A 16933-nucleotide genomic window follows, 5' to 3' on the forward strand; every position below is an offset into this window, starting at 1 on the left:
CCTGGAGGGAAGCAAGCCTTGGTAGCTCTGGTGTACAAGCCAAGCAGACAAGGTGAGCAGGCCTGCCGAGTGTCACAGTGGTGACAGACCTCAGGAGAGCCTGGTGTCCTCAGCACACAGTGTCTCCACCGTGGGACGTTATTAACAACACAGTAGTGTGAATACTGAACCAGCTTCAAGGAGACATTTTCCCTGCCTTCAACCTTTCTGTTTCTCGTAACCATGAAAAGTTCCCATGGGGAGAAAAATACTTGCATTGCTATTCATTATGTGTGTACACGTGAGAGGCTTTGCCGAATATTTTAACTAGCAGAAAAATATTGAGAATTGGCTCGGTTCCACCATTCTCTATAAAAACCAAAATCCATCCACACATGTGACTAATTCATTTTTCTGGCATCCATCCAGCCCTGAGCTTAATGTGAAATGACTTCATTACAGGACTATCCGTTCTCCCCACCATTAACAGGCTTTTCAAAACAGCAGACCTGAGCACAGTTTACCTATGAGTCTTCATTAAAATAAGTTTAAATAAAGGCTATGTGTTTGGTGAGTGAAGGAAGAAAGAAAGAACAGATATTAAGAAACAGCCTCATGCCTCAGTGCAGCACTATAAATCTACTGAATGAGCCAGCACAATCCCCAGTAGTGATTACTTATTAATAAGAACTGGCAAATAACTGCCAAAACTCCCTGTGCTGCGAGTACTCCACGATAATGAAATGCAAGTAAGCAATAACTGACCTCAAAGTTAGGTGTTAATTATTGGATGTGGTCTGCCTGCAATCTCCCTCCCTCCCAACCCCCAGGGTCCCTCAGGGCACAGGGGTACTGTGGTAGCAAGGACTCCTACATCCTGCATCAAGCCTCAGCTTTGGAGCCAGAGTCTGTCCTGGGCCAGGGAAGTGAGCACATCTCTCTGCCCACCTCACACTCTCCACACCAGGAAAACACGAGTCTCCAGTGGATTCCAGTGAATGGGAAGAAGATCCTCACAGGAAAAAAAACAATCTAAAGTTACACCTGTGAGCAACCTCCATGCAAGATCCCAAGCAACTTACCAGCCTCCACAATGCACACAAAAAGTCTCAGACAATGCAGTTTTTATCCTGGCTCAGCCAGGATAAACACAGAGACACTTTCTGAGAAAAACCAAACAGGGAGACAAAATTATTCTGTAGTATTTGGAATATATAAATCTAAGAAAAAAATAAGGCTCTGATTGTCATTTTATGTAAGGTCTTTTTACGGATACGGTGCAATCAAAACATACCCTAGAATCACTTATACAGATCTACATTAAATACAGGAAAGTACCACCAAGGAAAAATATTCCTCTGTGCTGGAAATAAGAATTCACCGTAAGTGAAAAGCAGAAGCCTTTGTATGAGGAAAGCTATGCCCTCACATTTCTGAGCTGTGCTTACCTGTGGAGACAGAGAACAGGGGAATTTAGGAACTTAGCTTCTGAAGTTTGGAGGATTGTCTTTCTAAATGATTTCACCAAGCCTCTAAATCGGGTCCTTACTCTTAGTGGGTTATTCTTCATTATCAGATAAGTCTGCACTATTTGCTTTAGGCATAAACTCTAAGAGCCCTACAGAGCTACTCTTGCATCTAACATTCCAGAGGTCACAAAGCATCAGGGACATCAGATTGCCAGATGGAAGTTTGTAGTGGTGTGGGTCAGGGAAAACCCCACTCCTGCTCCACCCAGAGCAGGAGGGATGCAAAGGTTGAGGTGGTTTTTCAGACACCGCATGCTATGAGCTGTCAGCAAGGACATGCAATACATATTGTGAAGCATTTTAGAACGTGCTGTCTCTGGAAAATGACAGGTGAGAGTACCTTCAAGTTGAAAGGACATTCTTCCTATGCAGGCTACAATTTTTGAAGTGAAATTCCTGGCAAACCTAAGCGCAGTGCCTCTGGCCTGCCCTCCTCCCTCAGGGGATGCATGCCTCCCTTGCAGCAGGGCTGAGCTTACCTCCACATCAGCGTCTGGTGCACCGTGGGCCGCAGGTGAAAGACGTGGTTGCTGACTGCCAGGTTGTGCTCCAGCCGGAAGGGCTCCAGGACAACCCCGTCTCTGACAGGGAACGTCAGGCGCAGCTCGTCGTTGTGGTTGGCTGGGATCGAAGAGGGAGAGAAAGTGTGAACTTTCCCTTTAGCATCTGCAGTGCAATAATAACGTGTATATTTATACAGAATAGTAACAAATTGCACAGTGAGCTGCTACTGCGTCTAACTTAGCAGGCTCTCACACACAAAAAAACATGATCAAAAGCAACTCTATCATCTAACTGATACAAGTGGCAAGGCTCAAACTGAGCCTCTTCTCTTGTCATCCACTTCACATTACGGCCATAGCATTCCAGCCACCAACAGAAACCAGGTATGGCAAGAATTCCTGGGTTTCATTACAGGATAAGCTCTGTGTCCAAGCTTACACTGTTGGCAGAAGACTGAAAACAAATCTCTTAATAATGTCAAACTGTGATAATGTTTTTTTTTTCCCTGCTTTGAACAGGGATCAACATTACCCAATTAGTTTCAACAGTTTCATCAGCTGAAACTGTGTGATGACCAAAGACGCTGGTATTCAATTACTATCTGAGCCCATAAGATGAGACTTTGAGGTAACTTACAGCTGATCTATGAAGTCCAAATGGCTTTAAATCCTGTGTTCTTGCCCAAATAATACTGCAGCCCATCTTCTTCTACTTGATTTTTCAGCTATCCTGAACTCCAGAGCTGCAAAGTGCTAATGCAGCAGCAGTTATTTTATAGAAAACGTAAGGTTCTCCCAGCTCCCTAGTAAATGATAGCTCCTATTGTTCATCAGTCACTTCAAAACCTTAAACATCTCATGCTAGTATCCAGTCAGAGAGATCTTGTTATTCCTGCCCTGTTCCCAGCCAAGTGTAGCTGTGACGTTGAGTGGCTTTGAAAGGAACATATATCAATTTCTGGCACAGTACTGAATATTCCTAAGAAGCCTGTATGGATCACAATAGAGACACTGCTATAAATATTCACATTTTATCCTACTCTGCAGTGTTGTTCAATGAATTGCTTTGCCCTTGAACAAAACAGCCCAAATGGAAGTTCATACAATAAACAAGCCTACAAAGCACACGCAACAAAACTCAAAATCAAGTGTCTTCTCCTCAAGAAGGATATTAAAGGAATACTTCTGGAGTAAAATCCTTACAAGTTTAACCTGGAAGAACTTTTCTGATATTCCATTTTAGAAGAGCATAGCAATCTCTCTCTATTCTGTCCACTGGCTCAAGTGAGCCTACACTGTGCATGCCACCTATTACCACTTAACAACTGCAGCCTCTCCCAGAGCAGCAATCAGAGCTACTTTGCAGACTCTGAAATGGATGTGGCAGAGAACAGAGGAACAACGAATGACTGTGGGGGCATTCTGTTTGCTACTCACTTGGAGGCGGTGGTAAAGCATTGATATTTGGTTTAATGTCAGGTGGGAATGGTGGTTTGACATCCTGGTTAGGTGACAGGTATGGAGGAATATTGCTCCCTGGTGTCATGGGTGGCGTGGGGTTTCCTGGAACAGGTGAATGAGGGTAATTTGCCACAGGTACAGGCCTTGATGGCTAGAAAATAAATAACATCACATTGTTATTGCAGCCTTGAAATAAGAACAATAAGCCTTGTGAACAGCACCGTTATCAAATATCAAAGACAACAGACAAGGGAGGGAGGCCCCTCTGTTTCTGGACAAGTAACCACAGGATGTCCCATGAGGCCTTCAGAAGGGATAAGGCGCACGAGGAGAGCAAAGCAGCAACTGAAACCAGCAGACCAGCCAGCTTAACTCAGGCAATGACCAGATACAAGCAAGGCTGCTAAAAGGTTTACTGTGTTCTTCTGAATGCTCTCTTTCCAAAAGCAACCGGCCATTTGCTTCAGTTTTTCCACTGTGCCACAGCCCACCCAGCCCTTTGTATCCCTCTGCCTTCCTCCCAAAATAGCCCCAGTGCACAGAAGCCTACACAAAATAATCCAAAGATCCACAATTAACCAGTCTGTGTCCTTTTTACTTCCATCTATCCTTTCTTCCACCCTTGCTCAACTCCTTTACTCAGAATTAAAGCTCTGGGGGTCAGGGAATGTTTTTTTCTGTGCACCTACAATTTGATTCTGTTCCTAGTTTGCTGCTAGCTAAGATGAACTGACAGAAAAAGGACAGTTAAGTATGAATAGTAGCTACGTATTAACACACCTCTGGTTTAATTTCGTATAATTAACGGGGTGGTTACAGTCAACAGAACAAACCAATAACCCTGATGTGAAGGAAGCTGACATTAAACAAAACTGCAACTGCATGGCTCATGCACCATAAGCAGAAACACAGGAGAGTGTCAGAAAACAAAAATCTTTACAGACAGCACAAGAACTGTGACTTCAAATCTGATTCTGTATCTAAATGTTGCTCTGCTAACCTAATATACTTGAGACTTAAACATTCAAATTTCCAGCCATCTTTGGATTTCATATTTAACACACACAGTTACTATCTGCACAATCACTACAATTCAAAGCTTCAGGTTTTGTCTGTGGAATTTTCCCCCTAATCAGGATAAACTGCCTTTTTAACAAGATCTGTTTTTTTCCTAAATGTTTCCAGAGCAGTCAATATATGAATACAATATGGGGGATACATTGTAAAGTAATAAATTCCCTGTCAGAAGTATCTGGCAAACAAAAAATTTAAACCCCACCTAAAATAAACGTACATAAAATATATTTAAAATCTGTCACTTAAAAATTTGACAATGATCTTCTGCAGTTATTTTAGCATAAGTGACTGCACTGGAATTATTGTATAGAGGATCTGTCTGTTCCTCATGTTTTTCCTGACAGTTTTCCTGACTGCAAAAACTGCCATGATCCAACAGGCATTCCTTTGGGTACCACAGTGGACAGCATAGTTGCACACAGAACAGATGCTCTACAAAAAAGAGTTTTGCTTTCTCTCTTTTTTTAAATAGTGTTTTCTGTGTGAATCAAACCAAACAATTCCAATGCAACAACAATGTGCAAGTTAGATTCTTTTAGCCTACACTCAAATTCAGAATGTAGTCCAGATACTTCAACAGCTAATGCTTTAAGCAGGTCAGAAGATCAATGGTCCATGTTTATATGGATCAATGGTACCATGTTTATACTCACTGGAGTACCAGTGTGCAATAGATCATTTTATGTGCCTTTCAAAGGTGGTAAACCTCAGCAGGCCCTCAGCGAAACCTCAGTTTGGAGAATACAAAGTGCTCAAGATGTAGCCATAAACAGGCTTTAGGCAACATTTTAACAACCCTAGTTCTTGCCCAAAACAAGCAGCACAGTGGGAAAAGACAGAGAAAAAAGGAGGAAGAGGCTGGAAAAAGTCACAGAAACTTCAGTTCAAAGTCACAGAAACTTCAGTACAAAGATGAAAAGTTGGAACACCTTTTAAGTTTGGCCTGGCTTAATCCAACAGTGACCACTGTAGATCCAAAACTGGAATGCTGCAATGTGGAACTTATTTATTACAAATTTCCACACTTGCATTCTTGCAGGGGACCATCAATAGGTGAAACCATTACACCTGAATCCCATTAGGTACTTCTTTTTACAAGCTATTTTTAAAGCAAACCCAACATTTTCTTGTAAAAGCCTCTAATGAGCTGCAGCAACATTCAATTTCCTTTATGAGCTGCTCTGAAGTTGCAATGCAAGTTGGCTGCTTGACTTGATTCTGTGATACCCAAAACACTAGTAAAAACTTGGTGTTTTTTACTCTCTTTCCCTTAACATAAAAGCAGTATCTGTGAAACCATTAACGTGACTTCGTTAATAAATGGCCACCAGAACAGAACAAGATAGTCTCAGAATTCCTACCTTGTAATACTGCCCCATGTTGACTGTTGGAGGAGGGTACTGCCCTGTGTTTTGCTGGCTTGGCATCCTCTGTCCAGGATAGTTGGGAGATGTGAGGGGTCTCGGAGGGTTGGGAGTGGGGTACTGACCAGGCTGGTTTGGAAACTGGCTATTTGGTCCATACTGCTGGTTTCCGTAGTTGGGCTGTTTCAGGGATGCAAGAAGACAAAGCCATGTTTTATGCAAGCAGCTTTCTTGCATGATTATTAGCATACATTCAGAAGCACAATCAAAACAAACAAAACCCCTTCAGATGAATACTTCTTAAAGGCAAAAAAATCTTGCAAACCCAAATGGGGTAAGACACACGCACTCAGCCTTGTAACACTGTCAAAGGGCACTGTGCTTGAAGAAACCAGAATTACAACCAGATGCAAAGTTCACAAAATTTCTGTGTTTTTCTGAGTGCTACTACACCCAAGCCTGGGGCTCCTTTTTCAGATGTAGAATGGAAGCACAAAAAGAAAAAAATAAATACATAAATAAATAAAACAAAACCCTGGAAGGGATAAGAGCACAGAAGATGTGTTGTCCACGCCTGCCTTTTCAACCCAACCGCTCTGCTGGCCTCTGCCAGAGTGCTCAGCAATACTTTAACCACTAAAGAGAAGTTCTTACTAGTCATAAGCACTTCACTAGTGCTAGCTAAGACTGCCCCACGGTTTCGGAATTGAAGTAATGAAAATTGGAACTCCAAAGGTAGCAGAACGTCTATTTGAAAAATAAACTTAATGATATGACATTTCCATAAATGAACCCTAAAAAAAACAATAGGCAAACATCATCTGCAAATTCCAGCCCATCAATCAAGCAACATTGCTGGAACTGTTCAGAACTGACTTGTTGGAGACATGAACATATTCCCTTACAATGAAAAAACCTGATTCTGAAGCAGCAAAAAAGAGATTTAAAGTCATCCTTAAAATATGAAATCTGAAAAATCATGTGAACAAGCCACATTTTGTGTTTTCTTAACTTACTTGTAAATAAGTTCTCCTAAGAGAAGCAACTCCTGCAAAAGCATATCCCTTTTTCATTTCTGATTAGTTTTTTTATTTAGGAAAAAAACAGTTTGCAGAGCGGGAAAGAAATGCAGCTCAGGCAGAAATGTTTTCTGTATTTTCTGCATGCCACAGTCCTCTTTGCTGTGCAGTTTCTATAAACTCTTAGTACCATAATTATTGCCAGGGCAGTATCATAATATTCAGAGCTCTACACCTGTTGCTGAAGTTTCAGCTGAATACAAAATTTCAGCAGGAAATGATCTCTGAAGCTACTAAGTGATGGCTAGATTTGTAAAAACATTTAGGTGTGTGTAGATGCTGGGAGCTGCTGGAATTCTAAAAAGCCTCTACTGCCCAACTCATACTAACTTGAAGAATAAAACACATCTGTGCTTTTAAATTCCAAAAGCTCATTTGTCTACATCTTCAGTTTTCTAAATTTCTCTAAAAATTTGACCCTAAGTGTGTTGCCCTGTCATAACACAAGTCAATGGCAATGTAATTTTGCCTATAAAGCCATGCAGATCTCCTGCAGCAGCATGGGACCTTATCACACTCCACAGAGCTGGTATTAGATAAATGCTGACAGAGAGGGATTTGAGTTCAACATTATTTATATTCATCTTAGTGACTATGAAAATCAACACTCAAAAAGTTTGGAAAGCAGCTCCTCTCTAAAAAATGGCTGCTATTACTACTGGTGTTACAGTACAATGTCTGTCCTGTGTTTCATTAAAAAAATAAAACCATCCAAGAAAACACAGATCAGATATCTACTGGGCTAAAATGAACTATTTCACCCTCAGTGTCTCTTTTAAGTTGCCATATTTAAAGACTCCAATCATGTGATGGAACCCAGCTTAAGATCTGTGAAGTCAGCATGAGAATCTTAGAATGATATTTTGGTTTGGGGCCTTTCTTGGACTTAATGACCATCGTATGGACTGACACAGCAAGGATCAACCTGAATACTTTAGAAGCTAAAAAGGAAGAGCTGCTCCAGCTAGTATTTCAATGGCTGCACTCCTACCAAGGCTGGATCAAAGATGCACCTATCTTAGAGGGATGTGCACCACACCTTACCCAGTATGTTGCAACTTGCAGTCAAAGGAACAGTGTCCACAAAAAAATCACTTATTTTATTACCTCTCCTGGGTATGGTCTCTTTATGCCCTGTATAGGCAAAGACTGGGGGCGTGGGCCTGGATAGGCCTGCTGAGGCATCCTCTGCCCATGGGTGCTGAAGGGGCTCATTCCAGGAGGCCGAGGCTGGTTCATGCCCATGGGTGGCCCGCTCATGCTGGAAGGTGTCATTCCTGCTCCCATGCTTGCTGGGTTCATGTTGCCTGGCATAGAAGCAGGACCACGAGGACCAGGCTGGTTCATAAACTGGTTGTTGTAAGCCTGAGTTGGACCCATCTGGAAAGAGGAACAAACCTTCAACGGAAGAAGAAGAAAAAAAAAAAAAGAATAAAATGCGACATGCATTTATAAAATGGGAAGAGGGAGCTGAACATGCTTCTGGGGAAGGGAAGAAGGGGAGGATTTATGTCGCATTTTCCTTCGATGTTCTCTAACATTTGATGGGTGGTGAAGTTATTTATAATAAAACCCAACTGGAATTGTAAAAGGCATAGGAATGGAAGACAGATGTAAGCTTAACATAAGAAATGAAATTGTTTCAACTGGCTGGTCTAGCACTGTAAGGTAACAGGTTAGGATGCTGACTGTGCAAATAGAGCACAACACTACAGTTCCTAAGACCCTGTGCTTTTCATCACCTGGCATATGGACTCTTCTACTTCAGAATTCAGAGAAGTAAAAAAGGTAAGGAGGAAAAACTTAAATTAATCAAGCCCTTGTTCATTTTAAGAAAAAATGATTCCATGATGTCATAACACAGTAGACGTTATGGATCACGGGAAATGCATGTCTCACATAGCTGCCTGTATAGACAACATTATTACAAACCAAATCTCTTTTCTATTGTTGTTTCCCTGTTTGAAGGGAAATAACCCAAATAACCAACTGATGTTAGCAAAATAAACAATTATCCAAGAGCTACAAAACCTATTGCAAGATTCTAGAACATTTCACTAGGTGCTCAAATTTAGAGGGCTGGCAAAGACAGCAATAATGTATCATGAGAAATCTTCTATTTTTTTAAAGAGGCAACCTCTAAACTACAAAATACAGTTAGGCATGTTTTATTGGGAAAAACACAGAGACCTACATACACACATTCCAGCAGTTTCTCATAAGCGTTTCTAACCATGCTCATGCACCAAAACAAAGGAAAAAAATACAGTAGGCACCCTAACAAACACAACAGTGAGAAGGACAGCCAATTCCCTGTAATGGTCCAGCTGAGGCAGGAATGAAGACGTAAGGATTACTCTCTTACCGGTCCATACTGGTTCATGTCCTTATTCTGTGTTTCCTGAAGGGCTGCCACAGTGGCTGTAGCTGTAGCTGTTGCTGTAGCAGCTGCAGCTGCAACTGCAGCAGCGGCAGCAGCTGCAGCTGGCTGGGTGAAATCAGCTGGTGGCCTCGTGTGGGGGGGAATCCCCATTCCTGCAGGGGTATTTGGGCCTCCAGGGTAACTAACAGGGAAGAAGAGAAAGGAGGAGAGAATTAAGATGTGCCTGGGGGATTTTGTTTTGAATGTTGGTGTGATCCTCACCTGGAACTATTCCAAAAGCACGTATCAATGACTACTGAAAGCCAGCAGGCCAGGTAATTAGGTGTGTACAGGAGATATGGATTGCATCTACAGGTTACACCCGCCTCCCAGGTGCAACAGCCATAGGGCTGCCACTGGGATTGCAAGGCATTGCCAGCAGTCATTTTGGGGGCAGTGAACTTCTTTGCAGCTCTGTACCTTGCTGCAAAGTAGAGCTGAACTCCTGAAAGTAAATGCTCTGTTCCTCAGTAGTGTAGGGGCAAATGCACAGGAGCAGGAACAGCGAACTTCCTCCAAGACAGCACATTAATCTGCCTCAGTGGTGAATTATGGCAAGTGTTCAAGGTATCATAAAAGCACTTCTCCCTGAACCTTAGCAGAAAGGCCAGGAGAGACCCAATGCAATTGACTCTCCTGGATCCCGCACTGTGTGTTCTGCAGTTCCCGCCCATCTCTTCTATTGAACCTAAGATAAACCAAGCTAAGCCAAATCATGCCTTTCCCACTTCAAGTTATCAAATATCTTTATAAATACGGGCAAATATACTGTGCCCATTTTAGAGATACTAAGACAAAGCTGAAAAAATTTTTTGGCTTGTTCAAGGTCGCTCAGTAGATCAGTGGCAGAGATGAAGGAAGAGATAAACTCTCCCTCTCTGAGTTCCAAGCTTATATTCTTCACACTAGACTGCCTATGCTATCAGCAGCAGTCTCTTCTGCAGCCTTTGCACTGGCACCACAAATAGTGGTTTCAGTTAAGTGCCCTCACCATCCCTGTTAACAAAGTATAGATACGGAAAGTCATCATGTAACTAATGCCAGGCTATTACTTTTGGATTATATGACTAATGCAGCATTTATTTCCCCAAAATAAATACACAACACAACCATATTTTTTAACAAACATCTCCATTACCAATTCTTTTCAAATTCCTGCTGTGGAGTAAGTCTTTGGCAGAAATATTCTGTTGCATAGCAAACTACTTTGCCCAGTACTCAAGTTTACTCCTCCATATGCACGTAGAAATTATACCATCAATACCTTTCACATCCTGGCCTTATTAAATGTTAATCATTCCTAAGCCTGTGGTCTGTTTAACAATCTCTCTTAATTAAAACTTTATTTTGGGGGTTTATTAGAACTAATTGATTGACCTAAGCCATTTCCATTTACCGTGATGAATTTCTTTGCAGTTTGGGTAGCTGATTTCCAAAGCTGTAAAAGCAGTGTGTGCTTCAGTTAACCAGCAAAAAATAGCTACTGAGACTTTCTATAATTAAAATAAGCCCATGACACTTCTGCCAGGTCACTAAAACAAGCTTTATCAAGTATTTACATCCATTTTCCACCTCAGAGAAGTAAATCTTACCTGCCACCAAAACCTCCACTTCCAGGATAATTGGGTCGCCCATACATGCCCTGCTGTATGTATGGCTGAGTGGAGCCTGCCTTGGCTGAAAATTGTTGCTGCTGTCCAGCAAACTGAGGGGAATTGATTCCAGGGTTGCTGGTTGTCATCCCAGAAGCCATGGGATTTCCTGCTGGGTTCATAGGGTTGTTAGCATTTGCCATTGGATTTCCCAGCACCTGCAAGAAGGAACACAACAGTAAGAGGCTGTACCTTGAACTACTTCAAGCATATTAAGTTGATTTGCTGCAGTTGTTAAATTAAAACATAACCACCTGTACTCTGAACTCTAATGAGCACAGACCTCATTGACATCTAGGTGCACATTCCAGGTGATTTCTACTTTTGCCATTTCCAAACAAACAGGTGATTTTCAACTAGATGGAACCCAAATTAATATGCTTATTAAAAAAGTTTATGAGAAAGACTTGCTACAACCATGCTCTGACCATTCATCTGACTACAAGAAAGGACACAGCTTTTTTTGGGGGGTGGGGGGTGTGAAGGTGAGAGCTTTTTTGTTTGTTTAGTTGGTTGGTTTGTTGGATGCAGGACTTAGAAGTAACTAGGAAGCAGTCAGTCCCACTGGCACAATGCAAAGGGTACTACAGATAGAAAAACTGTGGAAGAACATATTTCAGAAGTTTAACCTATTCTTGACTCTCTAAGTAGTGTACAAAAGTCTATTGATTGTTTTTATTTCTTCCTATAAAAGAGTCCTCTGTTCTCTATATAAAAGGACTTGTTTCCCTTGTTTAAAGGATTTTTTTTCCCAAATTGCTATGATTTCTATGGAGATGTAAGTGTAGCTGTGCATGGATCACCTGCATAAGATTTCTTGAAAAGTCTCCTCCTAGGGAAGAAACTCAGATTTTTGCAGAAGACTAACTCAACAGCTTCAGGCATTTGAGAAAAGGAATTGGTGAACCCAGCTCATTCCTTTCCCTCAAAGAGCACAAAGACTTACTGAAATCCTGACATACATTTCAATCTGCTCTGAATAGCTATAACCAAGCTTCATGTTCCAGAGATTCACTGCTCCCTTCCAGTGACTCTGAAGAAGCGTTTCCTTCCTCATGCAAGAGATTTTTTCCTTCTATTGCACATTCCTCTGAAGTACCATGAAGAGTTCAAGCAACATTACGGTATTCTTATGACAGACAAAACTCTGAGCATTTTTTTTATCTTTCCTTTTGCCTTTTTAAGTGTAAAAGAAACTATATTTTCATTGTCTGGAAAATACAGACCAACATGTTTACTCAGGTATTTCTCTAGCAGATGGGATATCTTTTCTTTTAAGGTGTTAAATAAATCAACAATAATAAAACATTTTATAGATCCTGTAACTGTCTCCTCTTACTTGTTTCATTGAAGAAAGATTTTACCATAACCAGTGCTTACATAACTGCTGTGTGAGTATCTATGTGACTTGGCCTCTGAATAGTTTCTTTTTCAAATGGCTTGTTCCACTACAATTTCATTTTCAATTTTCTTAGCAAAAATAAAATAACAACAGAAAAATCCTCAGAAAATTTTCTATGGGATCTAACACCACTTTTTGAAAAAAGCAGAAAAGACAGGTTAAATTTATGTACCATTTACACTCATTGAAGATGGTAATTTGTTTTTTGAGCTTTTCACCTATGGTGTAAGCAAAGGCCAGACTGTCTGCATGCTTAATTTGTACCACATCCCTGGGAGTGCACACTATCGAGTAATTGGTAACTTCATAAAAGCTGCTTCTTTTTGTATCGTATAATCCAATAGACAAACACAGAAGAAAAAGAGAGTTAGTAGTGGAGAGAACCAAATAAAAATACAGGAAGTATGGCTCTCACCTGGGAGCCAAGAGCCCATGATTGTGCTCCAATGCATATTGAAACATTTTTACAAAGCTAGACAGCACCAACAGGAGAGACTGGAAAGAACACGGCCTAAAACTGGTAATTAGCAACTCTGTGGGGTAGACTTGGCACTGAATTTCACCAGCCCACAAGTACAACATGACCCCAGGTAAAATCAACAACTATCATTTGGTGAATCTAGCTAAAATTTTTATTAGAACACATTCAATCTGAATTCACAAGAGGCTTGGGAATACCCCAATCCCATGCTTTTAGTGTTGAAACCACGCAGTGCAAAATACGAGCTAAATTCAAGCCTGACATTTGCATGCAGCCAAAGGAGTGACTGACTCAAGCTCTCAGACACCTCCTGTTCAATGCCACCAAAGAGGACATGACTGGGAAAATAATGCATCATATACAACAAAGAAGACATACCCTGCTATTGATCCCAAGAGGATTTTCCAAAATATCTTCCATTTTACAAACGTTAGCAGAAATGCATATCTAGAGGTAAGGAGGCATTAAAATGAAGCTTACCTGGCTTTGAGAGGTGTTAGTCACACCCCATACTGTGGTGACCACTGACAAAGAGCCTGGAGGCTGGTTGGTATTTTGTTGCCAGGGAACAGAATCATAAGGGAAAGACCCATCACTGCAAAAACAAACATTCAGGAGGGTGAGATTTTGGAAGTTTAAACTGTGGCAAATTGCTGGTGGTGACAAAGGAATTCACATCTGACTTTACCTTAACTCTCCACTCTTCCTCCACTATTAGCTTAGTATCCTCAGAGGCATGAAGATTCTTTAACAGTAATGTGATAGTATCAAACCACATAGAATGAATGAATTCCTTAGCTGTATTGAAGCACAGGGATTTTACCACAAAAAGGTCTGTTAGCAGGGAAAGTCCAAGTAAATTCAGGGGCAGAGTTTCAAACAAGGACACTAAGTTACTCAGAAGCATGCATTTTTTTTGCAATTAATCTCAAACTCTTGAACAATCACTGCTTCAGCTGCCTTATATCAATTCAATTAGATTTTGAGACCAGACTGCAGCTCCACTGTCTGCAGTGGGTCCCCAAATGGCCAGAAAAACCTTTAAAGCAATAGCAGTTCAACATCATTTGGAAAAGTAAATTGAAATTCAGATAGCGTTCTCCCACACGATGGATAAGCTGCATGCCAAAAATGGTATTAGCTAATCAGCATTCTAGAAAATCAACTGCAGATATACAACACATCTTTCAGATAAATATGTGGATGAGAGGATTGGGCTTTTCCATTAGCTTTGTCCACAGATGCAAGCAAACATTTCTTACAGTTCTTTTCATACAACAGCATTGGCAGTTTCAGAATGAGCCTAGGATAGGTACGCACTTAAAGTAATTAATGAAATATCTTCTATCCAGTGAAAGTAACTATCAATCCTATGACCATAAAATACATTCCACTCGAAATTTACTCATTCTTGTACTATTAACTTGTAAATTAGATTTCAATTTGCATATATATACACACACTCAGGTGAACCTTCCTCGTCTAGATATAGATATATATAAATACTAATAACAGACACACATTGCTCTTTCATTTTCAAACCCCATTGATTTGTATTTTATATCAAGAACTGCATTTTTGTCTTGACTACAAGCTATCACCAAAAATTCTATCGAGGGCTAACTTGCCTAAAGAACCTATACAGGCTCTACATGCACTCTATCAATGTGCTTCAAAGCCTGCTCACTCTCCCGTGACCCCAGACGGTGCTCCAGGCTTGGACCACTCCTTCCTTTTGTGCTGTGAGCCAGAATCAAGGACTACCCCTGCATTCATTCCCTAGCCTGTTCATAACGCCAAGTGTGAATCATTGAAGAACAGGAATTGCTCTGCACAAAGCGTGCATGTGTGTGACAAAAACTGCCTCTGTCCCGAGTAACAAATAATGTAATAACAGCAGCAGCAACTGTGTAAATGAAGCAGTGAATACATTTCACAAACAGCTAGGAAACTTCAAACAAATTTCCCAGTGCTCTGCCAGCACACCAGCAATGTATTAGAACATAACTGTGAATTTGAACTGACCTATTTCCTTCAAAGTACCCACACTCAATCAAGCAATAAGACAAAACAAAAATTTTAAATTAGAGAAAAGAATAATTTCCCTTAACAAATAATTAAAGAAACTAGTGGTAAACCATAATTCTCTGTAAGGTGTGTGACATGTCATGTTTACATTGACAGCATCCATATAAACCAGTGTGTGAATAAGGGCATGCTGAACACCTTGCAACCACCAAGTCCTGCCTAGCCCATGTTTCTTTAAAATATTTTCTCTTAGAATCTTGCCCCTCTCACTCAGAGGCTCAGACAATGGCTTCAGTGACTAATATTTGCAAGTGACGCAATGCAAGTCCCTCCACCAGCATGGAGACAAATGATGACTAACCCAGAATTTGTGACTGCTATTAAGATTTCCTCTTTTATCCTGCTCTGAATGATGCCTCCTACTTTTCTTCCTTCTCTGACTGTTTCTGATGATGTCTGCTCTGTGATTTGTTTGGATATTTATGGCATATATGAGTGTTCATGCACTTCAGTGACTACAAAGAAGCTCTCTCCATGACATAAGCAGTGAAAGGACTCACTGCAGACATTCCTCTCTATTCCCCACTGATGTGCTGTGGACAGGTAATAAAACCTGAGGAGCAAGGCAAATATTTTGCAAGTGTATGAGTAAATAAGAAGGGTAATGACAGGCAGGAATCAAACCACAGAGTCACTAAAGATTCCTCTAATGCAAATATGCTGTACAGTTTGTAAACACACTCCAACTTTGAGCAAGCAATGCTTCAGCCTGCTGTTAAGAAGTTATAATTGTTACTTTACTTTCTTTGCCTCCTAAGCGTGTTCCTCTTACCCATTCCTCTCCTTCACAGTATGCAGAAGAGATTTCATATTTCATTCCTCCATAGTTTTCAGTGGCAGTCAGATCATTTGTTCAGCGGAAGGCTACACTGGGTTTTCAAACGCTATATAATCACTTCATCCTAATTATGAATACAGAGTAAATCACTCAATTTTTACTGCATTACAGTTAAAATGGGTGACGCCTCAAGAAATGTATTGTTGACATAAAGTAAAGCCTACAACACCACACAAAAAAGCCAGAAAAAGAGACCAGCTATAGATTTGTTGAGAAATATTCATTGTGCACACTGAACCATGTGACTACCACATTATCCAACACAGGACCTAGTGTAAAATCTCAAACATTATTAATAACAAAAATTATACCAACACTGAAATAGTGATAGATGTGCCTCGCAGAACATGAACTTAAATAGCCTAACATCCACTCACTGTCTTAAACGTCATCCCTCAAGTTTCACCTTAGTCACACATGAGAAATCCAAGGCAAGCTCATGGTTTGCATTCCCCAGCACTGGCCCATCACCAATTACATGCATGTCTGAGTATGACTTTTGCCATACTGGATACAATAGCCACCCTTGCTCCATCACATGAAGACTTCCTTGGTTTCAGCCAGTAAGAGATGCTGAAACTCGTGCCATTCAACTAGAGGATTACTTATCCCTCCACTCTGCTCTTTCAACTTCCATTTCTGTCCTTAAAAATACCCAAAGGAATATTCCCACCATCAAAGGAAAATCCATGTAAGTACTGTAATGAAACGTGACCAATCCAATTCTCATTTGCAAAGAACAGTGGTTTTCCCCTGTTATTATATAGAGCTGTGAATTATCCTGAAATCCCTTTCTTTAAACTTGAAAATGGCAGCCAATAAAGAAAGAAGCTTCAACCTCTTCAGCCAAAGCGAAATGCTGCCCATGACATTGTTCCTGTTGAACTGTACAAGGGTAATTAAGTCTCTCACTGCACCCTGGAGGGCAGTGAGTCAGTTTGGACTCAGCTGGAGCCCACTAAAAGAGTATTGACTAAATTTACAATAGTGCTAATGAACCTATACGTACTACTGGTCAGCATTAAAGGCCAAACAGCAGAGGAAGGCACAGAGCAAAG

General features: G+C 40.8%; 1 protein-coding gene across 7 annotated transcripts in view; it reads right to left on the reverse strand.

Moving 5' to 3' along the window:
* Window positions 1-16933, reverse strand: part of ZMIZ1 (zinc finger MIZ-type containing 1) — a 339352-nt gene that overhangs the window by 22852 nt on the left and 299567 nt on the right. For 6 of the 7 annotated variants that reach the window (XM_038141495.1, XM_038141490.1, XM_038141492.1 and 3 more), the window contains 7 exons: window positions 13430-13544; window positions 11007-11224; window positions 9358-9556; window positions 8100-8390; window positions 5911-6093; window positions 3449-3623; window positions 1988-2129 (listed from right to left, as the gene is read on the reverse strand). In XM_038141495.1, coding sequence (XP_037997423.1) covers window positions 1988-2129; window positions 3449-3623; window positions 5911-6093; window positions 8100-8390; window positions 9358-9556; window positions 11007-11224; window positions 13430-13544 — 1323 coding nt within the window. The remainder of the gene's footprint in view (window positions 1-1987; window positions 2130-3448; window positions 3624-5910; window positions 6094-8099; window positions 8391-9357; window positions 9557-11006; window positions 11225-13429; window positions 13545-16933) is intronic. The other variant, XM_038141494.1, reaches the window with a different exon arrangement.

Source organism: Motacilla alba, chromosome 6 (assembly GCF_015832195.1).
Source record: "Motacilla alba alba isolate MOTALB_02 chromosome 6, Motacilla_alba_V1.0_pri, whole genome shotgun sequence".
In the NCBI taxonomy this organism is placed as follows: Eukaryota; Metazoa; Chordata; class Aves; order Passeriformes; family Motacillidae; genus Motacilla; species Motacilla alba.